This window comes from Herpailurus yagouaroundi, unplaced genomic scaffold, assembly GCF_014898765.1.
Source record: "Herpailurus yagouaroundi ecotype Mexico unplaced genomic scaffold, PumYag 201, whole genome shotgun sequence".
NCBI lineage: Eukaryota > Metazoa > Chordata > Mammalia > Carnivora > Felidae > Herpailurus > Herpailurus yagouaroundi.
In genome coordinates, this window is record NW_024412432.1 from 6,776,385 (window position 1) to 6,802,873 (window position 26,489).

A 26,489-nucleotide genomic window follows, 5' to 3' on the forward strand; every position below is an offset into this window, starting at 1 on the left:
TCTTCTCTTCTCTTCTCTTCTCTTCTCTTCTCTTCTCTTCTCTTCTCCCATTTTCCCTTTCCCTTTTGTTCTTTTTAATGTTTATTTTTATTGTTGAGAGAGAGGGAGCGTTCACAGAAGAGGGGCAGAGAGAGGGGGGACAGAGGAGCCAAAGCAGGTTCTGCTCAGAAATCAGAGAGCTTTCTGCAGGGCTTGAACCCATGAACTGTGAGATCATGACTTGAGCTCAAGACAGACACTTAACTGACCGAGCCACCCAGGCCCCCTTACTTACTAACTTACTTATTGAGAGCGTGCAAGCAGGGGGTGGGGCAGAGAGAAGGAGAAAAAGAATCCCAAAGGGGCCCCGCTGCTATCAGTGCAGAGCCCAACATGGGATTCAGTCTCCCAAACTGTGAGATCATGACCTGAGCTGAAATCAGTAGTTGGTTGCTTAACCAACTGAGCCACCCAGGTGCCCCCAAAACCACTTTTCTTACATTAGTTTTATACTGAGGTTCTGTGGAAGGTTTTGCTGGGGAAAAACAAGTATTAGAAACTAACAGACGTTGAACTAGATAGATAAATGGCATGATGCTTCTTTCAGTTCTTAAGTTGTATGATAAATACAATAGTACTTTGAAATGACATTTAAAAAAATATATAGTTTTTACCTATCAAGGATTATACCTTTGCTTCATCCAGAAAAAGTTTCTTAATAATTCAGTTTTTTGCCAACTATGTTGGAAACATTTCAGGGCATGGCAGGGATTCACATTTGCCTTTCTTTTTTTTCTTAACTTTTACATTTTTGCTGCTCTTGTTTTCTAAAAATGATCATAGGTTGAATGTGTCTTCTTTTGGTATGTTTTAGATGGCAAAATTATTGACATGAACAATTCTAGAGAGATTAGGATGAAATGATTTCGTGTTTAGAGTCATGAAAGGTATTGTTGAGGTAAATCTCTCTCCTCTTTCCTTATTTTAAAGGCAAAGAAATTGAAGCCCAGACCAGCTTTTAGTTAATTTGAGGCCATATATCTCCCCATTTCCTTCATTTCCAGTCTCATTCTTACTCCTCCTATCTCAGTTGCTTTTCTTCATCAGTTATTCCATTTAGCCTATATCATAGGTTAGCCTGTTTTTGGTGCCTGTTCTCACCAAGGTCTATCCTGGATGTAAATGCTACAGAATGCCACCACTGCCCTTAGCTTTCCTTCTTTTTTTTTTTTTTTTTTTAATTTTTTTTTCAACGTTTATTTATTTTTGGGACAGAGAGAGACAGAGCATGAACGGGGGAGGGGCAGAGAGAGAGGGAGACACAGAATCGGAAACAGGCTCCAGGCTCTGAGCCATCAGCCCAGAGCCTGACGTGGGGCTCGAACTCCCGGACCGCGAGATCGTGACCTGGCTGAAGTCGGACGCTTAACCGACTGCGCCACCCAGGCGCCCCATCCTTAGCTTTCCTTCTTAGCCATCTTTGGAAGAGGCATTTTCTGTTTTGTCTGTATTTCCCTTTCACTAAGTTTGCTGTGCTCTATTTTTTCCCGCATCAATTTACTGAAAATTCCTTTGATAAGGTCACCATTGACTACTTAGCTTGCCAGATTTAGTGACATAGTTTTGTTTTAATTTAGTCTTTTAAAGCTTACCAGTCTCTTCTTGAAATTTCCTTTAACTCCTGATACTGTTTTTCCCTGGTTAATTTTCTGACGGTTTTTTTCTGTCTCATTTGTGGGTCTTTTTTTTTCCTGGTCGCTATTGTTCTCCAGAGTTCTGTCTTGTCTTCTCTTAACTCTACTTATTTTACCCAAGTGACATTATCCTCCTGTGTCTTGGTGACTCTTAAGTCAAGACCTTCAGCGCTTCTGAACTCCACGTCTTGTGTTCAACCCTCCTCTTCGATATTACCTGATGTTCTCTAAGTACGTTAGTCTGTTTGTGTTTCCTCAGAAAACAAAAGAAAACAAATGCAGAAACTCTTATTTTGCCTCTCAAACTACTACCTGTCCCCCACTAAATCTCTTTCCATACCTCTTCTTCTATCCCACCCCATGCACTTATTCCCTGTTTGACTTCCTTGAATGAATGCATTTGGTAGGTTATATAATTTTACAAAGTTAGCATTTTATGATAAGCACTCAGTCATCTTCTTGGATCTATTAGGTTTCTCCATGTCTTAATTCCTCTAAAGAGACATCTGTTTCCATTGTATGTCCTGGCCTTTTCTCTCCTTGATTGGCAACAGCTCTGTTCTAACCAGAGTTTATAGGTGGTTTATAGGTTTACTTGTTAAACTTAAACCAGTTTTCTGGAAGGAGGTCATTTAGAAGTATAACCCAGTATATATTTTTCATCTCTTCTTTAATAGGGCATATTCTAGGGTGTTTCTCTGACACCAGCCAATTCTCTAATACCATCTGGGTGTCTAGTAGCTCAGTTCTGATGGTAACTACCTGGAGCTAGTGTCAGATCCCACAGATTTAAAGGACTTAGTCCAAGACTGCCTCTGCTTCAGACACCAGTCTAGGTCTGGACCACCTGTTGATCTGACCTGCAGGCTATAAATTGGGGAGTCTCACAGTTCCCCTCCAGGTTTGATAATTGCTAAAATGGCTCACAAAACTCAGGAAGACACTACTTATGTTTACTAATTTATTATAAAGGGTACACTTCAGAAATAAACAATGGAAGAGAAGCATAGGGCAAAGTATGGGGATGTGGGAGAGTTGGGGAGGTCTGGTCATATCACCCTAATAGCACCTAGAAGTGTTGACCGACATGGAAGTTCTCTGAATCTCATTACTCAAAGAGTTTTTACAGAACTCAGCCTTTAATCTATCCCTTTTTCCTCTCCTTCCTGGAGGTTGGTGGGTGGGTCTGGAAGTATCAACTCTTCTGTCACTTGGTCTTTCTGGCGACCACTCATTCTGAGGCTAAGTGCCCCACCCTAAATGTTATTTAGCATAAATGGTGTGTGATCTAAAGGGGCTTATAATATGTAACAAGACTCTCCCTTCACTCTGGAAATTCTAAGGCATTTAGGATCTCTGTGCCAGGAGTCTGGGATAAAGACCAAAAATGTGTTATACCATACAGAGGAAATTCATATTTTCGTTGTATCATTTCAACTTAAATATCAAAGTGAATAAATTTCTGGCTAATTTTAATTACAGAAATCAAACACGTATTTATGAAAGTAATAGGAATTCTCTTTGCTTTAAAATGGTTTTCTGTTATGGACTGAGTCAGTTTTGCATTTTCATATTTTAGCACAATCATGTTAATGATAAAATTTCTGAGTTTCACTTATGTGTCTTTTTCTTTTATCTTAGGTGGCCTTGGAGGGCTTGCAGGTCTGAGTAGCTTGGGTCTGAATACTACTAACTTCTCTGAACTACAAAGCCAGATGCAGCGACAACTTATGTCCAATCCTGAAATGATGGTCCAGATTATGGAGAATCCCTTTGTCCAGAGCATGCTGTCAAATCCTGACCTGATGAGGCAGTTAATTATGGCCAATCCGCAAATGCAGCAGTTGATACAGAGAAATCCAGAAATTAGTCATATGCTGAATAATCCAGATATTATGAGACAAGTATGTGGAAAGTTAACTTCAGTTCATTTAGCTAAAGAATTATGCACTTATTTCTTATTTAATTTTCTATGCTTAAGGAGCTTGCCTTTTATAGATGGCTAAGCTGCAAAAAAATCCCAATATTCAGGAAAACTCAACAATGCACTAACTTGGACTGTTTGAACTTTGCATTTTCTGCTATATTTTAAAGACCACTGTAAATAATTATTTTGCTGATTTAAGAAAGAAAAAAAATCTGATTCAGGAGATAGGCATTCACTTAATAACAAAGTGCTTCTTTCTTGATGTTTTTTGAATGTTACATTGAGGTGAAATCCAACGGGAATTATTTAAAATAATTTTCCGATTTAAATATTGAAAACTGCTAATTCATGGAATTAGAAAACTTGTAAAAATCAGCTGTGGTCGCTAACAGCTAAATTAATTGATGTGTATTTTGGGTGCCTTTTTATACGGATATCTTTTTCTTAGACATTGGAACTCGCCAGGAATCCAGCAATGATGCAAGAAATGATGAGAAACCAGGACCGAGCCTTGAGCAACCTAGAAAGCATCCCAGGGGGATACAATGCTTTACGGCGTATGTACACGGATATTCAGGAACCAATGCTGAGTGCTGCACAAGAGCAGGTGATGATAACAGTGGCCCGAAGGCTTGGGCACAAGGGGAGCTCCTGTTTTAACACACATATGTGTGTGATTGAAGGGTACTTTTATATGGGGAATATGATTTTCATTAAAAAAGAGTTCCATGTCTGTTATTTAAAACAAAACCTTATTCTTCATGATTTTTGTGTCTTTTCTTACAGTTTGGTGGGAATCCATTTGCTTCCCTAGTGAGCAATACATCCTCAGGTGAAGGTAGTCAGCCTTCTCGTACAGAAAATAGAGATCCATTACCCAATCCATGGGCTCCACAGGCTTCCCAGAGTTCATCAGCTTCCAGTGGCACCAACAGCGCTGTGGGGGGCACTGGTAGCAGTGCTGCCGGTGGCACTGCTGGGCAAAGTTCATCTGCACCAAATTTGGGGCCTGGAGTAGGAGGTAGGCTCCTAACAGCTCACACTTTTTTTCTTTGCTGTCCTCACTTATGTGAATAATGAAAGCATTTCTTATACTGTTTTTCTTTGTGCTTCCGTGTGTGTGTGTGTGTGTGTGTGTGTGTATGTGTGTGTGACAGGTAGCTTTTAGGAGTTATCTTTTCATGTTGCAAGCTTTTTTTTTTTTTTTAATTTTTTTTTCAACGTTTATTTTTATTTTTGGGACAGAGAGAGACAGAGCATGAACGGGGGAGGGGCAGAGAGAGAGGGAGACACAGAATCGGAAACAGGCTCCAGGCTCTGAGCCATCAGCCCAGAGCCCGACGCGGGGCTCGAACTCACGGACCGCGAGATCATGACCTGGCTGAAGTCGGACGCTTAACCTACTGCGCCACCCAGGCGCCCCTCATGTTGCAAGCTTTTAAATGGAAGCTTTAAATATGTAATGATTAGTATAACACTTGTGTGTGTTACAGTGGGAAGGGTTACTGAAAATTTCCAGAGTCGGTTTTATGTTTTTATATTCTCATAAGATGGTTTTGGGAGAAGTGGGTGGTCCTCTGATTTCAACACTTACTCTACAAGGACTTATTCTAGAAGGTGAGGAAATCTTAGAGCAGGAGTCGGCACATTTTTCCTACAAAAGGCCAGGTAATTCTTTACGCCTTGTGGGCCAAGAACAAAGTAGAGAATATTATATATGAGAGAAAATACATTACAATAATAAAAACGTAATAATTGAGTGTAGTACTTTTTCATAAGTATTTATTAATGATAGGAATGGAATTCTTTTTTAGGGATGACATTTTGCTTAATTGGTGTTCATTGTTTCCTGTTGTCAAAGCCAAATCGTATATTCATCTATTAATAATGTGATATGTAATGAGATTTTATTTATTCCAGAAGTATATGGTTTTAATAGCCTAGTCATCAGTTAGAAGCATTTATAGGATTCTGTTAGATTCTTCTTTCCTTTCAGCATACCACTGCAGATTAATCACTTCCAATTGAAGGTTAGGTGGTAGGACCTTAATCAAACACTTACATGAATTTTGAAATGTGGAAATTTTCCTTGCACTTGCACTGAGGTAAAAAAAAAAAAAAAAATGCGGGAACAGTAGTGTGAACTAAGAACATATCTACTGCAAATTTGTGGGGATGGAGATCTTGTTTTAATTTCTGACAGCAAGAGAATGTATAAAGCATTGCTTGTCATTTCAGCAATTTCTGTTATTGTCAAAATGACTTTACCACAGTATGAGTTTCACATGTTTCCATGCTGTTTGCCTTGTAATTTTGAGTTGGATTCATTGGGAAACATTACCAACTCTCTAGCAAAAGGTAATCTCCCAAGTCATTCAGTGTTTGGGAATAGTGGTTAAGTGGTTCAGAATTTCAATCTTAGCCTTGAGCTAAAAAAAAAAAAAAAAAAAATTGCAGTAGAATTTTACCTCTTAAAAAACAAAATCCTTACCTCTGCCAAGCCATCAAACTGCTGCTCTGTGGTTGGGCAAGTTGGGATATTTCTGATAAAAATTCATGGAATTAACTAGGACACACAGTTCACAAGAGTGAAATGGTGTTCACCATTTATACTCCTACTGCTTGAATAACATCGTAGTTTAAAATACTTTCCAGAGTGCCTGCTGATGAATGAGACCATGAATAACCATAGTTTCTAAATAACTTATATTTTTATAAGCTTTTTGTATCTGTCTAATCCTTTCAGTCCTCCATGTGTTTTTATTATCAGATATACACATCTTAGCTGATTCTATTTCAGGTTGTATTGAATTAGTATTTTTTTGACTCTGTTGTTTTTTTAATGTTTGTTTATTTTTTTGAGAGAGAGTGCACATGTGTTTGAGAGGGTAGGGTGCAGATTGGGAGAGAGGGCTGGGTCGGGCGGGGGGTGTGTGGGGGAATCCCAAGCAGGCTTCACGCTCAGTGCAGACCCAGACTTGGGGCCCATCCCACAACCCCCGGGATCACGACCTTAGTCAAAATCAAGAGTTGGACACTCAACTGACTAAGCCACCCAGGCACCCCTAATTTGTATTGTTTTTTAATTGAATATTGATGCTGAGCCCATATTAATCCCATGTCCTTAACTCTTGAGAAACTGTTCTTGAAAGGCTAATAGATTTAAACAAGTTTATTTTTTCTGGACACATTTATTTGGCTGCTGCGATCAAGATTTCATTAAGCATGCCACTTACCACTAATACACCGCTTTTCTTGTTTGGCTAACAAGCCACTTGGAAACTTAACTTGGTTGTAGCCTTATTTTTCACTTTTTTAACTTCATAAAGAAATCTGGCTATGATGAGAGGACTGCATTTTAAATTTTGTATTTTTCTGACTGTTGCTTGCCTCCAAGTTGGGAATACTGCGATAAGTGCTTAGTCTAGCAGCATTAGAGTATATTGTATTTTAGTATCGTTGCATAAAAATACAGTATTTTGCCATCTCATTTGATAAAATAATTCATGCTCCATTGTGCCTTAAAAGCACAATGTTTGTAGTCCAGCTCTCCCTTTTTCTTCTAGTTGTTATGTGACTGGTATGTACTGGTAGTAAAAAATAGAAATAAAATAATAACATGGTACCGCAATCAGTGTAGACTGAGTCACAGTGGTCTGTGGTGCACTGAGCAGCAGTCTGGAGCAGCAGGAGTGTGCCACACACAGCCCCTGTCACAACTACTCAACTCAGTGTCTACAGTGCACAAGCAGCCATAGACTGTAAATGAGTGAGCGTGATTGTGTTCTAAGAAAATGTGGATGGATGCTGAAATTTGAATTACATATAGTTTTCGCATTTCACAAAATAGTTTTGTTTCTTTAACCATTTAAAAGTGTAAAAACCTGGGGCACCTGTGTGGCTCAGTCGGTTGAGAGTCCAGCTTCGGTTCGGGTCATGATCTTGTGGTTCATGAGTTTGAGTCCCGCATCGGGTTCACTATTTACTGTGTTAGAATACTCTTAGATTCCGGGATGTGGAAAATAACCTACCTAACTGAAACAACATGAGAAAATAGGAAAAAAAGAATTATTACCAACCCCCACCCCCAGCAGAATTATAATAAACTAGAAAGGTAAACAGGCAGTGTCAAATGTTTTAAGCCTGATCAAATTACACTGGATGGAGTGAGGGCAGAAGGGAAATGAAAAAGCCAATGAGTTAAGTTTGCATATAAGTTTGAGAATACAGTAAAACCTTGGTTTGCGAGCATAATTCATTCTAGAGACATGCTTGTAACCAAAGCACTTGTGTATCGAAGTGAATTTACCCATAAGAAATAATGGAAGCTCAGATGATTCGTTCCACAACCCAAAATACTCATATAAATAAATGATTACAATGCCATAATATAATAAAATACAAAATATAGAGAAAAATAAACAAATTAACCTGTACTTACTGTGGTTGGTGTGAGGGAGACAAGAGGAGGGATGTTGTGTAGGACCACTTTCACTATCACTAACAGAATCACTGTCCCCTTGCTTAGTGGAATCTTTTTTTCATGCAGCTATCAAATGATCCTTGCTTTTGCCTCCTTTTCAGGATTTTGTGGCAATGTGACATTGCCTTATTTGGGTGATGCTTTTCTTTTTTTAATGTTTATTTATTTATTTTTGAGTGAGAGAGTGTGAGTAGGGGAAGGGGCAGAGAGAGGGAGACACAGAATCCAAAGTAGGCTCCAGGCTCAGAGCTGTCAGCACAGAGCCCAACATAGGGATCGAACCCATGAACGGGGAGATCATGACCTGAGCTGAAGTTGAACGCTTAACTGACTGAACCACCCAGGCGTCCCTGGGTGTGCTTTTCTACAAAATGTTGCAGATTCCCACATTTTATATATCTTCCTAGTCTTCATTTGAAATGAGGGATTCCTCCACCTTTTTCTCCTCCTCTGCAGACAAGATGCATACGTAGACTTCTTATAAAACTTTGCAATCTCAGCCACTTGCGTACCTCATTGTACTTCTCTATGATTTCCTTCTTAACATTCACTGTTATCATCTCCTCCTTAACGCCTTTCTTTTCAACCTTTTTCTGCATGGGAACCATTGTATACGCTTGGCATCAATGTTGAGATCAGTATAGTATTAATAAACTCTTGTCATATAATGTATTTGATATAACTGGCAATAAGGCAGCAGAGGAAAGCGTCTGTATCTGCAGGCAGCCTGACCTAGAATGAAGCAAAGCATTTCTAAGCTTATTCTTGTATGGAAAAGCAAAGGACTGTCCATTGGTGCTTCGAAGTGACAAAAATACACTGGTGCCGGTTGTGGGTACCTTCCAACCTTCTGAAAAATCATTCATTTCTCCCAAACATTGACTGTGACCTGAGACTAAGCATTCAAGCATAGGAGACGATCACTCACAATCCTGCAGCGAGCGAGTGAGAGAGAGAGAGAGAGAGAGAGAGAGAGAGAGAATATCATTGGCTCAGTTGTGATCATGTGCTACTCGTATTGTAAGACATCGCCTGTCAAGTTAAAATGTATTAGAAATGTTTGCTCGTCTTGTGGAATACTCCTAGAGCAAGCTACTTGCAATCCAAGGTTTTACTGTATATTTGAGTTTGAGTATATCTAGTCAGCAAGTAAAAATCTGGATACATGTTTAACAAAGTAGTTTTCAAAGAAAGTTCAAAGAAACTTTCAGAGAAAGTTTGAAAACGTTGGCCAAGACTCATTCACTTTATGGGGATTTTTCAGTAGCAATGTTGACCACATCTAGTTTTTGCCTCTTAAATTGATTTTAGAACCTAGCCTTTCCATTAGATGTGATTTTATTATAAATACAACCAGAATTTTTAAATTTTTTTTTTCCAACTTTTATTTATTTTTTTGGGGACAGAGAGAGACAGAGCATGAATGGGGGAGGGGCAGAGAAAGAGGGAGACACAGAATCGGAAACAGGCTCCAGGCTCTGAGCCATCAGCCCAGAGCCTGACGCGGGGCTCGAACTCACGGACCGCGAGATCGTGACCTGGCTGAAGTCGGACGCTTAACCGACTGTGCCACCCAGGCGCCCCATACAACCAGAATTTTTAAAATCGTAAGGCACTTGGGTAGCTCATTCGGTTAAGCTTCTGACTCTTTATTTCGCTCATGTCATGATCTCACAGTTGTGAGATTGAGTCCCACATCGGGCTCTTTGCTGAGCATGAGGCCTACTTGTGATTCTCTCTATCCCCCTCTTTTCTGCTCCTGCCCCACCTAGGCACACTCTCTCTCAAAATTTAAAAAAAAAAAAAAAAATCATAAGCCCTCCTTTACTGGTATATGTTGAGCATGTGGTTTTGGAGATCTTAGTTTTAAAATTCTTTTTTAGTTCAGTTGATTAGGAATCTGCATGCTCATTTGCAGTTCCTAAAATTATGCACAGTATATATTTTAAAACTTTCACTTTAGTTTGTCTTTTCTTTGATACAATGTGTTGTTTTTTTTAAACAAACTTTCAGCTAGTATGTTCAATACACCAGGGATGCAGAGCTTGCTGCAACAAATAACTGAAAACCCACAACTTATGCAGAACATGTTGTCTGCCCCCTACATGAGAAGCATGATGCAGTCCCTAAGCCAGAACCCTGACCTTGCTGCACAGGTGAGTTTGTAATTGTATTCAAGAGGACTGTGCACTGTGAATTGAAATTGCATAATCAAATAATTGTGATTTTGATACATTTGTGTTATGTTGTGTTAGCTGTAGAAAAGTAGGTAAACTGTATCTCTCAATGTTTTGGACAGTTTGTTTCTTTGCTGTAAGTTAATTCTTCATATATAATTAAACAGCTTCATCTCTGCTATTCATTGGCTAGAAAGAAGTGTAGGTTTACTTTGTATCTACCTATATTGATTTAGGAGATGACTACAAAAGTTTTAGATTGCTCACCCTTTGGAAGATATATTCTTTAGTGAAATGTAGATCTTGAAAGTGATTAAGAAGTGTTAATACATTTCTTGGAATACTTTTATTTATTAGGTCACATAGATTTTGAGTAATAGGTTCAAAATAGCAGTTATAAAATAGCCTGATATTGTTTATTTTACAGGCAGAAATTTGCAGGGACAGTGTTCTTATTCTTTCTGCTATAAATTTCTGCCCCCGAAGTTAGTATAATGGTCTTTTATTAATTTACTAATTTTCTAACTCATTTTGAAGAGACCGTAACTAAAGGAATTAGTGGTCTCAACCTTGGCTGAACATTTAGGATCACTTTGGGAGCTTAAAAACAACAACAACAACAAACCATGCTCCATTCTGAGAGGCTTTTATGTAATTACATTGCACTTCCTCTATCCCCAAAGTTCCCTGGGTGGTTCTGATGGGCCCCTAGGTTAAGAATCATTGGAATTGAAAAACATTGGAGAATTGTTAAATAACCTTGATCATCTATAGTTCGTATTTACTGTGTAGAGTATTAGGGATTTTAAAGATTTCCCATTACAGTGTATACCCATTTGCAAAATTCTAAAAGCTTTTAAAGGTAATCAGTTTCAGGGCGCCTGGGTGGCTCAGTCGGTTTAAGTGTCTGACTTTGCTCAGGTCCTGATCTCACAGGTTCGTAAGTTCATGCCCCACATCAGGCTCTGTGCTGACTGCTCAGAGCCTGGAGCCTGCTTCAGATTCCGTGTCTCCCTCTCTCTCTCTCTGCCCCTCCCCCACTCATGCTCTGTCTCAAAAATAAACACTAAAAAATTGTTTTAAAAAAGTAATCACTTTCTTCATTATGTCAAATGGAATGATTTTCATTTTCTAAATTTTGGAACTCTATGGATTTCAAGTACATAATGGCAGATAGCTTTGAGTTACAGTCCTCAGCAATAACTTCTGCCCTCTTTAATGTTTGTGGAATTGGAAATAGAGAACAAGTTTTTAGGTGAGTTTTTGTATACTCTTATTAATGTAAAAGTATTCTGAGTTATTAGTATTAAATGGTGTCGCTTACTGTGTTCACAGCACTTTTGTTTAAAATAAGTGTGGGATACTTCTTGATGATTGTGGTGGTGGTGATTTTTTGTCATATATGTCCCAAGTCTCTAGGATTTTAAACAGATGGAGTTTTGGACACAATTATATTTCTCAATCATTGCTTTTCTTTTACTGCTTGGTTAACTTTTCTTGTGGTTGTCTGTATTCAATATCTTCAGACACAGAGGCTTTGGGAAAGTGAGTAATAAAACATATTAAAAAAAAAAAAACAAAGTGTTTAAATAAAAATAAATAAAATGAGTGTAGAAAAATATATATGTTGAGTGATCATATTTATATGTTTTTAAATGTCTATTTGACTAATTAGCATTGAATGTGCATCTCGTTTAAGTTTTTTGACTTTAATAATAAGCACATTCTCAGCCATTTAATTGACCTGACAACACTATAGAGTCATTTGAGCACTTTCATGTATTGTTTTTTCAACTCTAAAGCAAAATGGTAACAAAGAAGATTAGATACTGTAGACAGTTTAGAAACATTTACAACATACTCTGGTTATCAGAAGGTTTAAAGTTTGCAGTTTATTCTGATTTTGATTTTTAGATATTCAAAAAAGTCTGAGTATAAAAACTGTATTGTTGTATAGTCAGGTAAGTTAGGAGAAATATCCTAATCAAATGAGATATGATTTTCTGAGAAAGAATGATTCCATAGAAGATGACAAGCTTTCTTAAATGACCTGAATCCTGAAAGATAAATGTGATAACTTGATTAATCTGTTTGTAATAAAAAGTTTTTTACTGGAGCCAATAAAGAAGCAGGTTTGTTGATCTCAAGTAGGTATTATTTTATTTATTGTGAATTTATTGGTCACTTTGAAATGAATATCATATATCCATAAAACACTGGCTTCTTTCTGTTTAGTTATTTTGTTGAAATTAACTAAATAATCCACTTTGTAATAATAGGCAGAGGAGGGAAAGTGGAATTCTCTATACTTCTACTATGTACATATAGTTAATTGCTCTCAAATATGGTTAACTACTTGAGGGCAAGGATCACTTTACTTTACCCTCCAGACTTTGGACTGGTAAATAGGCGATCAGTAAATCATTGTTAGTTGATTTTTCATTCCATGTGGGGAAAGTGATAAAACTTTTGTCTTTTTCAAAGCTATGAGAATTAGTTTCTGGTTATGCTGTGTATTGTAATCTTATTTTCAGGTATTAATGTTAATATTGACCCTGACTTTAATTCTTAACACCTATTTGAATGATAGGAGGTATGCCACTTTTCTCATCTCTGGTGGTAGTGAGGTGAAATCCAGAGGCTAACCTTGGTGTTCTCAAATGGATTTACATCTTTCGGGTCTTAACGTATTTTAATACTTTCCCCAGAGATCTGTTGGTGCTAGTCATGGGTTGATTTTCACCTAGCAGCTCCATTTCTCTGGCAAGTTGGTTGCTGTTCTGCAGTGTGTTATTTTTCTGGACCTAATATTAGCTGTCTTGCAGTAGGCAGGTAGATTTAGTGGTTCCAGATCTGGGTTGTTCTCTGTGCAACACTTGTGTGTTGAGGTGTCTAAGCAAGCCATGTATCGTTTCATGTATTGATGCTTATGTTTATTCTGTCAGTGTAGCAGAAAATGTATCCTCCTGAATGCCAGTTACCCCCATTTTTCTTTTAAGGGCAAATACTCACCTTTGCTCAAGGAAAATCCTAAGAAAATGATTGTTTTTATTTTTTAGGATATTGCATGTCATTATCATAATCACCATTCTCATTGAGAGAGAAGATGCCTCGTTTTTGTTTTATTTTTGTTTTTTTTTTTTCTGGAGATCCCTCTTGTGGACAGTATCTTCCCTTCTCCTTTTTTATTCATGTTCTACCTTCCTCCCTGTAAGTGCCAGATTAGGCACTTGGGGGAAGATAGACTATTAAACAAGGTACATTACTTGTTTCAGATATTTCCAGTTAAAATTGTTTGAACACTTGCCCCATAGATGATGCTGAATAATCCCCTATTTGCTGGAAATCCTCAGCTTCAAGAACAAATGAGACAACAGCTCCCAACTTTCCTCCAACAAGTGAGTAAGAAAAGATGCTAGCTATCTTCGGTAATGATTTGCTTGAAAAAGTTTGATGATAAACATTTTCCTTGCTCTTCTCTGGCTGATAGCAAAACATAGAAGTTAGTTTGATAATGCTGTCAATTCACAGAGAATTCAGCTTGATCTTAACTGAGCCCCATTTCACTGCTGACCTTTTGCTTATATTTCTTAAACATAAATTCTGAGGAAAGGACCATTTTGTTTTTGCTTTTGAGGATTTAGGATTCTGAATGCTTCGTTAATGCCATAAACCATTTCCTTTCACTTTACTAACTTTGAAGTGCTTCATTGTGTCATGTTATGCTTTATGGTTTAACTAATCTCGAGTAATGGGAAGGAGCACTACCCTATCCTATTTTACAGCTTTGGTTTCTTTGTAATGTTTTAATTCCTCAAATTAATGGAATGTCTCTTTTTGAGGGGTAGATCTCATTTCCTCAGACTCGGAATTAGCAAGATTAAAATTGGCAGAGTTGTTCTATAAGGAAGGTTTTATTATAAAAAAATACTTGAGATTGGAATGGTATTTTATTATTTAAAAAGACAAAAGAGAAGTCAGTCTTGGTGTTTTGAAACTGGTAGTTCTAGGGCTTTTAAACATACAAATGATCTCAGGCCTGTAAGCCATTATCCAAGGTTAGTTATTGTCTTTGATCTATTGTAATGATGTTAATGTTAGCCTATCTTTTTTGGTCAGTCAGGTGGTGTGTATTTGGAAGTAGTGAAGCTGAACTCTCAGGACACACGTATTAACTTCAAATTTGGAACTATGGTTTTAGAGTGTATCTTACTGGTAAAATTGTTACATTGGCAACAGATAACGCTTGGTCAGGAGGAATAGGTGGCTTTCACCATATTACCATGTTAAATAAACTTGTGCAGTTGGAGGTTGTCTCTTAGAAATAACACTTCTATCTTCTGTTGAAGAAAGGGAACAGTTGTGGCTTTGGGAGCGTAGCTCCTGATTGTCTTTCATTATGAAAAATGGCTTTCATGCTGGACTTGGGAGGAGGTCAGTTAATGATTTGCATACTAGGTTTGTTGTCAAGGAGGAGGTGCTTGTGTTTATTTGGGGAAAGAAATTCTGGATTACCAGTGTCTGGGAGTAAGGTTGTAAATTTTCTCCAGAAACACAGCAAAGAAACATTTAAATTTTACTTTCACTGATTTTAATTCCCTTGTTAACCACCTGTTTTCTTTCTTCCTTAGATGCAGAATCCGGATACATTATCAGCAATGTCAAATCCTAGAGCGATGCAGGCCTTGTTACAGATTCAACAGGGTTTACAGACATTAGCAACGGAAGCCCCTGGCCTCATCCCAGGGTATGCTTATTTGGGGGCGATTTTGAAAGTGCATAGTGGTTATTTCTTCTCTCTGAGCATTTCATACTTCGGTATCGTTGTGCCTATTTTTGTTGGGATTGTTTTCAAGACCTAATTTTCAAAGTTGAAAATGCTCATTTTAAGAAGATAACAGCTTACCATCAGCTGGCCTGGTCTGGCCTCCTGTTGCAGGAGCTTAGGGTTTATGACCAATTTGTGCTTTCCTAGGTTTACTCCTGGCCTGGGGGCATTAGGAGGCACTGGAGGCTCTTCAGGAAGCAGCGGGTCTAACTCTGCGCCTGGTGACAACCCAAGTCCCACGACAGGAGCCACTGAACCTGGACACCAGCAGTTCATCCAACAAATGCTGCAGGCTCTTGCTGGAGTAAATCCTCAGGTAAAGATTCTTTTCTGCTCACATTTTATATTCCTTGTTGGAAACTTAGAAATTTCTACAAACAACCAAAAACAGAGACAGTCCTCCGGGGTTTAGAATGTCATAAAAAGCACACTCTTATAAAACAGGCATTACGAAAATGAATGACTTGGGTGTACTATTAGACACTGAATGAAATGTTAAAGTTGTAGGGAAGAAATGCTGCAACTTTGCCTTATTTGGAAGTTGCCTTTAAAAATGCGTTTTTTTAGAGTCCCTCTTTGGAAATCACTTGAAATTTGTTGTATTTTATAAAAGTTTGTCAGGGAGGAACATACACTTGATTATCCCAAATACCTCCTAAACCTACGGTAACTACAGTTCTGTCTAGTCCTTGTATTTTGACTTAAAGAAAAAAATCCCACCTCACCTTACCCACTACCATCTCCTCTGGGAACTTGTGTAACATATGTAAACCTCACAAATACGGCTTAAAAATGTAGACTTCTGATAATGTCTTATATCTAGAAACATTTATTAGCTTTACTAAGAATCTGCCATTGCACAAAGATGGTAGCCATTTCAAACCGCTACAGTAGATTGCCCCCATAATTCTGCATGGCAGTAATACAGCATGCTTTCTGATTTTAAGCCTTTTAAAGAAACAGGACAGGGTTTTGTCTTATGGAAGTATTTGTATTCCCAATATATGGCCTCTGGCTCAGTGTAATATTGATGGAATTATTAAGAAGAAAAGATTTTAGGTATTGGACAGAATTGTTATAGAAGTTGAACAATCTACAGGCCTCCCCATTAATTATCACATCAGCCAGGATTGATTGATCATTTGTGTATTTTTGTCTTCATTTCTGGAAAAAGATTTGGTGCAGCTGTTTGTGTATTCCGTGGGCCTGGACCTCGAGCTGTCCTGGACACGTGACTGGCCATTGCAGGCATCCGGTGCCCATTCTAAGCCACATTCGAACTTTAGAATTGTGTATGTGAGGACACTGGCAATAAGTACAAAATAAAATCATTAATTCTGAACTAATTTGTATATATACTTACGTTTCCTGCATATTTATCAGCTTCTTAAATATATCTAATGGGTGATGTTTATTAAGCGATTTTTTTTTTTTTTTTAAAGCAGAGTTTTGTGCTTTATCTGACAGGATCATTTAAGTATAAATAAGACTATTTAAAGTAACAAAATTAAGTGCTAATGGACTTTTAAATATGTTGACCATGTTTCAAGAGAGCCAGTGCTTTTATAGCCTAGTAGAGCAGCATATGTTGTAAGAAAGCAATTAGAACTTTAGAATTTATTTAGGTGTGACACGGACTGATTTTCCTTAGAGTTCTGGTTAGTTTTTTTTTTTCTTTTTTATTTCCCTTTAACAGCTACAGAATCCAGAAGTCAGATTTCAGCAACAACTGGAACAGCTCAGTGCAATGGGATTTTTGAACCGTGAAGCAAACTTGCAAGCGCTAATAGCAACAGGAGGTGATATCAATGCCGCTATTGAAAGGTTACTGGGCTCCCAGCCATCATAGCAGCATTTCTGTATCTTGAGAAAATGTAATTTATTTTTGATAACGGCTCTTAAATCTTTAAAATACCCGCTTTATTTCATTTTGACTCTTGGAATTCTGTGCTATAAACAAACCCAATATGATGCATTTTAAGGTGGAGTGCAGTAAGATGTGTGGGTTTCTCTGTATTTTTTTTTTTTTTTTAACGGTGGGAATCAATGCTTTTTCATTTAAGGCTACTGCATGCATCAAACACTCTGCATTTATTGTAATTTTTAAAAAAAAAAAACATCACCTTTTATAGTTGGGTGAACAGATTTTTGTCCTGCATCTGTCCAGTTTATTTGCTTTTAAACATTAGCCTATGGTAGTAATTTATGTAGAATAAAAGCATTAAAAAGAAGCAAATCATTTGCGCTCTATAATTTGTGGTACAATATTGCTTATTGTGACTTTGGCATGTAGTTTTGCAAACAAAATGCTGTAAGATTTATACTACTGAGAGTTTTTGCTTTATTTGTATACAATATAGTATGCACATTTGGGATTGCATTTCTAGAAACATACTGCAATAGATTATCTGAACAAAGCACTTGTAACCAAAAAAGCGGAGATAAGGAAATACTTTAAAGCTGAGTATTTCCTAATTGTGTAGAATCTTACAGCATCTTTGATAAATATCTCTCAGCAAAAGTGCCGGTTAGGTTTGTTGGAAATATAGTAGAAAAGCTGATTCTGGTTATCTCTCTAAGGACATTTAATTGTACAGACAACATAATGTAACATTGTGTCAACATTCACAGATTGACTGTAAATTACCTTCATCTTTGCGCAGACTGAAGGGGCACTGTAGTACAGCCCAAAAGTGCATCTGCCTAGGACTCTTCAGCTTCTCCCATAGGTAGTTTAACAGGCATTACGATTTGTAATTGAAATGTTGCTTTCACTGAAAGTGTCTTGATGTTTCAGTTATTTTTAATTGCCATATAAAAATAGAACTATCTTTTGGGTTTATCAGTTTTCTCATGCACAGGCAATACATAAATTTAAAATGATTTGTGAGCCACTTGTTTCTGAAGTGTTTTGGTAGTTCTATTAAGAAATAGTTAAATAATGTGCTTTTCAGAGCCTCAGAGAAGGGGAGCTGGGGGCGGGGGGTGGGGGTCTCTCCTGGAGTGGGCCAGCCTAAATAGTACTGGCAACCAAGATTCTGTTAGGATTTCTGTGCATATAGTGTAGTAAAGAGGTATCATTCAGGGGTGAAAAACAAAGAGCCGTTTTAACAATGTTGAATTCATTGGGCTGTTGTTCTACAGCCTTTTTCTTCCCTCCCCAAAGAAGTTCTGTTTGCCTAACTCTCAAACTGTTGGGGTGTGGTACATTCCTTTAGGACCAATTAAAACATAACTTTGGGGTCAGTAATATATTTGGCTGACTCTGGTTCAGTATTCTCTTAGGTCGTTATATTCTCTCATGTACAGTTACAGGAAATTAAAATGTTAAAGTAACCTAAAATGAGTTCAGACCAATAAAATCAAGGGAAATACAAGTTGAATTCCATTACTTCTGTAAGTTGCTTGCTATTAAAAAAGGTCAAGAGGCCAGGTTGCCCACCAGCCCGTGCACAGTTCTGACACTTTCCCCAGAAGGAAAACATGAATGACGATCAAGGGAGAGGCAGGACTAGAGGACGTTGTTAAGGATGATATTCATGTGTCTTTGCTCTCTCTGCCTTATGCCTCAGTGTGGTCAAGAAACTTTTGTACTGGCGAATGGTGGTATACAGTGTGGGGTAGTGTCATAACCAATTTGACAATTTATTAATCACAAAATAACAATAAATCTCTAGCTTTTACACTTGGTTTGTCTTGCCTCTTTTGTAGATAGAAAAAGATGTCTTCAAGACTACTGAAGTTGATTTACCCCAGATTTTATCACACTTAAATCATTCTTTATCAGTTTTTAAGTTTCCCCATTTAAAATGAGTATACACTGTATTGTGTATTAAAAAGATAACCAACTGGATGTCAGGTGACCTGGGCTCTGCTTGCTGCTTTTGGTACCTAACTGTTATTTGACTTTGAGTAAAGACATCATGATATCTTTGCTGTAAAAGTGCTGGTGAGGCCTGTTCAGCACACCGGACTGGGTGATCTCTTGAGTACCTTATAGCTGCTGCGATGGTACTATCTTGTTGTTGTTTGGTTCTAATATGTTTTAGATCTAAATACCTTTTTAGGAGTTCAAAATACTTACAAACTCTCAAAAGCATTAAGAACACTTAAAATATTTTAGGCTTACATTGTTCTCATATTGGGTTATTAATTGCAAATTGAATAAATAATGGAATCGTGAAGATAACATTTCAGAATCTTATTTCCCAAGTGGAAGATTTGTGGTACTGTAAACAAAGTGTAGAGAATATTGAACAGTCAGATAAATGGCAGTTGGCCTCTGTGTGTTCAGAACTGGAGCGGCAGACTCTGCTTAAATATACGAATGAAAGGAGTCTTGTTTGGGGAGACATTATTACTATGTTAATTCAGTAGGCAAATTACAACAAAATAAGACGGATGAAAATGTCACTAACAGTAATACAAGTTAAGGGTGGCTGCATGTCTCTGCTTGTACAAAACACAAGATTGTGTGGTTAAGGCAGGGAAATGCTGCATACTCTACTTCCTCTCTTAGAGATTAACACTAAACATGTTAACATCACCAGGAAGCCCTGCATTAAAGAAATCTGTTTAAAGTTGTCTAATCCATTCTCACCGAACACACCTTGGGAAAAGTGTCCTTAGCAAACCTGCACTTCTCTGGTATTGCACATGGTACTCTCTTCTCTTCTTGTATTTTATCTGTCGTCATGCTTTATGTAAAGCCTACCTGCCGTTCTTTCTGGTCTCGGATCTGAAGTCTTCCTAAGCCTTGTTCACCAGTGATTAATTTGAAGTGATTAATTTTAGTGTCAACTGCTGCACTCTGTCCCTCTCGTTTGCCTTACAGTTCTGGGTTTGGGTTGTTGTGTTTGTTTCATTGTTTTGTTTTGTTTTAATGTGTTTTTTTTCTGCTCTGAAATCTTGTTCGTTACTTAAGTAATATTAAATGTTCTTCCTTGACTGCACATTTGTATCATTCCTTTAATCAACCACAGGCAGCCATTGCCTTAGAAAGTTAACATTTATTGGACATCTGTTAAGTATAGGGTTCTTTTCTAGTTGCTCAGAGTATAGCAGTAAATAAAACATGTCCATTTGAGGTTTACACAGGAGAATGTAGGGAGACAACAATAAACAGAACCTATACATTTAGCTTGGTTAGGTAGTAACAGTGCTCTGGCAAAAAAATTAAGCAGAGTAAGGAGCCTAGTTCAGGAAGAAGGTGTTATTTTATGTAGGTGGTCTGAGAAGGATTTATTGAGAGTGACATTTAAATAGAGACATGAAGGTGACCTGCGAGGGTGAATAACTTTCCAGGAAGAGGGACAACCAATGAAATGGCCCAGTGATGGGAGCTTTCTGAGTGTTTATAGAACACAGGGAGTTCTGTGTACCTGGGCAAGGTGAGCAAGGGAGACAGTGCTGTAGGGAATATGATTGGAGACATGAGGGGAGGGGGGTGGCCTCAGATATGGAAGACTTAATACCACAGGTTTTGTGTCCCATCCTCAGGGTGTTCTGATGTACTGGTTCTGGGTTTGGAGGAGAATTTGCATTTCTAACAAGTTCTTAGGTGAGAACCATGGGCTAGGGGAACCAGGGTGGAAGCAGGGAAGCAGGAGGTAATAATCTGAGCGAGAGATCACATGGGCTTGGACTGGGTTGGTAGCAGTGGAGGGTATTAAGAAGTCAGATTTGAGGTTGGATTTACTGATGAATAAAACTGAGGTTAAGAGCAAGAGAGGTGTCAAGCAGGGTGAACAAGGTACAGACATCTATGGGGTGGAGTATAAATCTGAAGTTTTGTTTTGATGTGTTAAGTGGGATGTACTTGATAGGACATATAAGTGGAAATAATAGGAAGGCAGTTGGAAGCGAGAGGTTCAGGCTATGGCCAAGTTGTGTAGCTGCCAGTGTATATATCTGGTATTGAAAGCCAAAGAACTAGGCCAGTGGTTCTCAACTAGAAGTGATTTTGCCCTCCAGGGGGCTCTTGGCAATGTCTAGAGACACATTTCTTTTATTTTTTTTTTAATTAAAAAAAAATTTTTTTTTAATGTTTATTTTTGAGACAGAGACAGAGCATGAACGGGGGAGGGTCAGAGAGAGGGAGACACAGAATCTGAAGCAGGCTCCAGGCTCTGAGCTGTCAGCACAGAGCCCGACGCGGGGCTCAAACCCCCGAACTGTGAGATTGTGACCTGAGCTGAAGTCGGACGCTTAACTGACTGAGCCACCCAGACACCCCATGGAGACACATTTCTTTAAAAAAATATTTATTTATTTTGAGAGAGCGCACATGCGCACGAGCTGGTGAGAGGAGGAGAGGGGCAGAGAGACAGAATCCCAGGCAGGCTCCACACTGCCAGCACAGGGACCAACATGGGGCTCAGTCTCACAAAATGTGAGATCGTGACCTCAAGAGTCAGATGCTTAACCAACTGAGCCACCCAGGCACCCCTGGAGAAACATTTTTTTGACATCACGATTGGGGCTGCTGTAGGCGTCCTGTGAGCTAGACATTTTGCAGTACATAGGATGGCTCCCTCAACTAAGATTTATCTGGTCCGGAATGTTACAGTGCCAAGATTGAGAAATCCTGACCAGATGAATTGCAGAGTGAGTGTTGATAAACACACTTTGGGAGGATTGAGCCTTCATTTACTCTTACTTTCCAGTTGAGGGAGATGAGAGGAAACCAGCAAAGTAGAACTGAGAGGCCCTGAAAGCCAGGAAGGAACGCTTTCACAAGGAGGGAGATGGTAAATGAACTGTGTTGCTTTACGTACTCGTCTTGGTTTGAATATTAGGAGCTACTCCCTTCGGGACTGTGATAAGGGTCTTATGGAGTGATGAGGGTAAAACTCTGGTTAGAGTGCACCAAGGAGGTATCAGCAGACATAGAGTTCTGAAGTAAAGAGAGTCAGAGAAATGGGGGCACAGCTGTCGAGGAGAGTGGTGGTGGTGTGCAGGAAGTTAGCTTTTTGTATTCTTTTAAGATGGGTAGTACCACGGCATATTTGTCTTCCAGTACAAGTGATTGGAGTGGGGGAAAGCTTGATTTAGGTGGAGAATATGGTGTAATTGTTTTCTACCAAAAAGTACAAAGAGAAAGGAGTTAACTAGCTTGTGATCCCCAGAATAGGTTTTTTTTTTTTTTTTAATTTTTTTTAACGTTTATTTATTTTTGAGACAGAGAGAGACAGAGCATGAATGGGGGAGGGTCAGAGAGAGGGAGACACAGAATCTGAAACAGGCTCCAGGCTCTGAGCTGTCAGCACAGAGCCCGACGAGGGGCTCGAACTCACGGACCGCGAGATCATGACCTGAGCCGAAGTCGGCAGCTTAACCGACTGAGCCACCCAGGCGCCCCCAGAATAGGTTTTATAAATAAGCAAGCACACACGCACGCACCCCTTTGTTACACAGGCTGAAGTGTGAGGGAAAGGCTTTCTTTGTCTCTCCAGCCATCATATTCCCTTCCTTTGTTTAGGAGTGGTACGTTCCAGCCCCTCTGAAATTTTTTTTTGTGGCCAGCCCTTTCAGGAGTGAACAAAAGCACCCCCCGCCCCACAGCTTTTGTGTGATGGAAGAGGATGAGGTTGAGATTTCTTGCAGAGCTGGACAGCGATGAAACACGCGCTCAGATTGTAATTCCAATTTAAACTTGTGAACATTTGTTGTATTTCAGATTCCCCGATTGACACGTAGCCTGTCCCAGATCCACAGCACCAGTGTGTCTTACTTGCCACTCTGTGCTTAAAACAGAGCGAGGCACACGTTAGAGGTCCCAGTAGTTTTCCTTAAAAGGTCAGTGCTGAAGTACTTCTGTGTATTCAAGCTAGCTTTTTTTTTTCCTTTTTCCAAAGCTGCTCTGAGAGGGAAGGGAATTTCCCCTGTGCTGTGTTGTCTACTGCTTTGTAACAAACTACCCCACAGTTTGGGTAGGACTTGGTGAATGCTGCTGGAGCAACTGCACAGGGGCTGGGGTATTTACGTTCGGGACAACTTCTTGCCACCGGTGTTTAATTCCTATGTTCTTTCACCTGGGAGTGTGGTCGGGGTCTCATCTCCTGTGCATGTGGGCCTTTGCACAGAGTATTTGTGCTTCTTTACAACATGGTTGATAGGTTTCAAGATCAAGTATTTCGAGAGACATGAACGCTGTCAGTTATTAAAGGTCTGGGCCCTGAGTTGGTCTAGTGTCATTTCTCCCATATTTTAATGGTCATTCTTAGCTTGGCCAGATTTAACGGTCCTAGGCCCCCACTTCTTGATGTGTAGAATGTCAAAGGATTTGTAACTATCTTAATTTACCATAACTATGATCCCAGAAGGGGGAAAATGTTAGAGGAGCACAATTTTCTTCAATGCTTACTCTTTCCCAAGGAAGAAGTAGTAACTTGCCTATGTGTAGAATACTGTAGAAGAACTGTGTACACTTGACTGAGCCCCTTTTCTGGTCTGCTGTCCTAGTGCATGGTAATAAGGTTAGCGACACAGGCTCTGCTTTGTGGGGAAAGCCTGTGGTTTGGGTTTTTTGTTTCGTTTGGTAAAAATTGTGATAATCTAGATGCAATAAAATTCATTGCAATTAGAGTGTATAGTTCACTGGTATTAAGTAAATTCACAGTGTTGTGCAACCATCACAATCATACAGAACTTCATCTCCCCCAAAGGAAGCCTTATAGCCATTAATTAAGCAGTCTCTTAACCATTTCTCTACAACCCTGGCAGCCACTAGTCTGTTTTCTATCTGGATTTACTTCTTCTGGGTATTTCATTTAAATGGAATTACATAATATGTTTGGGCTTCTGGGTCTGGCTTCTTTCCCTTCATATGTTTTCCAGGTTTATCCATATTGTAGCATGTATGAGTACTTCATTCCCTGTCGTGGCTGAATAACAAACACTCCATTGTATGGACAGGCCACACTTTATTCATCCATCTGTTGATGGACACTTCCACCATTTGGATATTGTAAATAATGCTTGTAACATTGGTATAGAAGTATCAGTTTGAGTCTCAGTTCTTTTGGATACATACCTAGAGTGGAATTGCTGGGTCATGTATAGTAATTTTCAGTTTTCACTTTGAGGAACTGCCTATTTTCACGGTGGCTACACCATTTTACATTCCTACTAGCAGTGTATGGGTTCCAGTTTTCTCTGCATCCTCGCCAGCACTTGTATTTTCTGTTTCTGTTTGTTTTTAAATTACAGCCATTTTCCTGGTGTGAATTGGTATGTCATTGTGGTTTTGACTTGCGTTTCCCTAAGGACTAATGATGAGTATTTTTTCTTGTGCTTTTTTATTGGCCGCTTGTATGTTGTCCGTGGAGAAATGTTTAAGCCCTTTGTCCCTTTTTAATTCTGTTTTTTTGTTGTTGAGTTGTAGGAGTTCTTTATATGTTCGGGATATTAAATCTTTTCAGATATGATTTGCACATATTTTCCCCCTTTTCTGCAGGTTGTCTTTTCACTTTCTTGATAATGCCTTTTGCACAAAGGTGTTTAATTTTTGGTGAAGTCCAGTTTATCTTTTCTTTTCCTTCTTCTGTCACTTTGCTTGTGGTGGCATATTTAAGGATCCATTGCCAAGGGGCGCCTGGGTGGCTCATTCAATCAAGTGTCTGACGTTTGATTTTGGCTCAAGGTCATGATCTGCCATGAGATCGAGCCCAACATGTAGCTGTGCGCTGACAGTGTGGAGCCTGCTTGGGATTCTCTCTCCCTTTCTCTCTGCCCCTCCCCAAGCCATGCTCTCTGTCTGTCTCTCAAAGTAAATGAACTTAAAAACAAATAAAAAAAAAAAAAAGACTTCATTGCCAAATCCAGGGTCGTGAAGATTTTCCTCCTGTGTTTTCTTCCAAGAAATTTAGCTCTTATGTATAGGCCATTGACCCATTTGAATTGGTTCTGTGGTTCTAGATTTGCAGCGGAAAGACAAGAGTTCTGACAATTTCCATTCCTCTCTTTCAAGAAAAAAGAAAGAAAAGGAACAAAGACAAATAATGCCTCAAACAGAATATGGCAGCTAGATGTTAAAATGTAGCTAGTTGTAGACCGTGTTCTTGGCCAACCTGAGATCTTAGGTTTTCTCACAACAGTCTTGAAGTTCTTTATTTTCTCTTCTCATACCTACCTCCACTCTGTCTGCATATCCTGCCACTCAGTATGGCCAATATCTTTCAGTGATCAAAATGTGATTTGTGTCCCATCCAGACACTAAGCTTACGGTCTCGTGTACTGTACGCACTGTGACCACCAATCCCAGTCTTAATGTGGTACCTTTGGAAATCCAAACGTCACATAGAAAGCAGACAGTAGGTGCAAACCAGCCGAGCAAAGGCATGCGGGTGAAATCCGTAATCTGTGAAGAGGAAGCAGTTCCAACCCTGGTGTCACATCAGAAGCAACTGTAGAGGTGACAAAATAAGCCTGCTCCAGACTAAGTGGAATTGTTCTGTTGTGGGTAATGTCGGGCATAAGTTTTTTTTTTTTTTTTTTAATTATTTAAAATTTTTTTTTTCAACATTTATTTATTTTTGGGACAGAGAGAGACAGAGCATGAACGGGGGAGGGGCAGAGAGAGAGGGAGACACAGAATCGGAAACAGGCTCCAGGCTCTGAGCCATCAGCCCAGAGCCCGACGCGGGGCTCAAACTCACGGACCGCGAGATTGTGACCTGGCTGAAGTTGGACGCTTAACCGACTGCGCCACCCAGGCGCCCCTCGGGCATAAGTTTTTAAAGCTGAAGTGACTGTAATATGCTGCCACGGTTAGAACAACTTACTTAAAGGGAAATGGGAATTTATTAGTAATTGAAGGCAGTGCTTCTCAACTTCATTGTGCATGTACATCACCTGGGATCCTGTGCATACTCTGATACAAAAACTAAATGGATCCAAGACCTACATGTAAGAGCTAAAACTATAAAGCTCTTAGAAGAAAACAGGTGTAAATCTTCATAACTTTGGACTAGGCAGTGGTTTCTTAGCTACAACACCCAAAACACAAGCAGCCGATGAAAAATAAGTTCGACTTCAGCAGACTCTAACTTTTGTACTTCAAAGTTGATAAGTAAACAAACTCCAGAGAATGGGTGAGACTATTTGCAGATTGTGTATCTGTTAAGAATCTAGTATCCAGGACACAGAACTCTTACAGAACAATAAAAAGAGGAAAAACAACCCAAGGCACGATGGATTTGAATAGATATTTCTCCAAAGACAATAAGCAAATGGCCAAATAAGCACAGGAAAATATATTCAACATCATTAGGGAAGTGCAAATCAAAACCTTAATGAGGTACCACTTCACATCCCCTAGGATGGCTGTAATCACAAAGATAGAAAATAACAAGTATCAGTAGGATTGCGGGTGGGAATGTAAAATGGTGCCACTACCTAG

The 26,489-nt window shown here is 39.0% G+C and overlaps 1 protein-coding gene and 1 long non-coding RNA gene across 3 annotated transcripts in view; both read left to right on the forward strand.

The window, feature by feature from the left end:
- UBQLN1 (ubiquilin 1) overlaps positions 1-18,773 on the forward strand; it is a 45,206-nt gene extending 26,433 nt beyond the window's left edge. Inside the window, exons 4-11 of one of the 2 annotated variants that reach the window (XM_040450311.1) lie at positions 3,315-3,577; positions 4,049-4,207; positions 4,387-4,621; positions 10,097-10,239; positions 13,575-13,658; positions 14,892-15,007; positions 15,236-15,404; positions 16,785-18,773. In XM_040450311.1, coding sequence (XP_040306245.1) covers positions 3,315-3,577; positions 4,049-4,207; positions 4,387-4,621; positions 10,097-10,239; positions 13,575-13,658; positions 14,892-15,007; positions 15,236-15,404; positions 16,785-16,937 — 1,322 coding nt within the window. In that variant the 3' untranslated portion in view covers positions 16,938-18,773. The remainder of the gene's footprint in view (positions 1-3,314; positions 3,578-4,048; positions 4,208-4,386; positions 4,622-10,096; positions 10,240-13,574; positions 13,659-14,891; positions 15,008-15,235; positions 15,405-16,784) is intronic. The other variant, XM_040450312.1, reaches the window with a different exon arrangement.
- Positions 18,774-21,462: 2,689 nt separating this feature from the next.
- On the forward strand, positions 21,463-23,672 carry LOC121014232 (uncharacterized). Its single transcript, XR_005783120.1, has 2 exons — positions 21,463-22,220; positions 22,457-23,672. It is a non-coding gene; the product is annotated as an uncharacterized LOC121014232 (long non-coding RNA).
- The last annotated feature ends 2,817 nt before the right edge of the window (positions 23,673-26,489 follow it).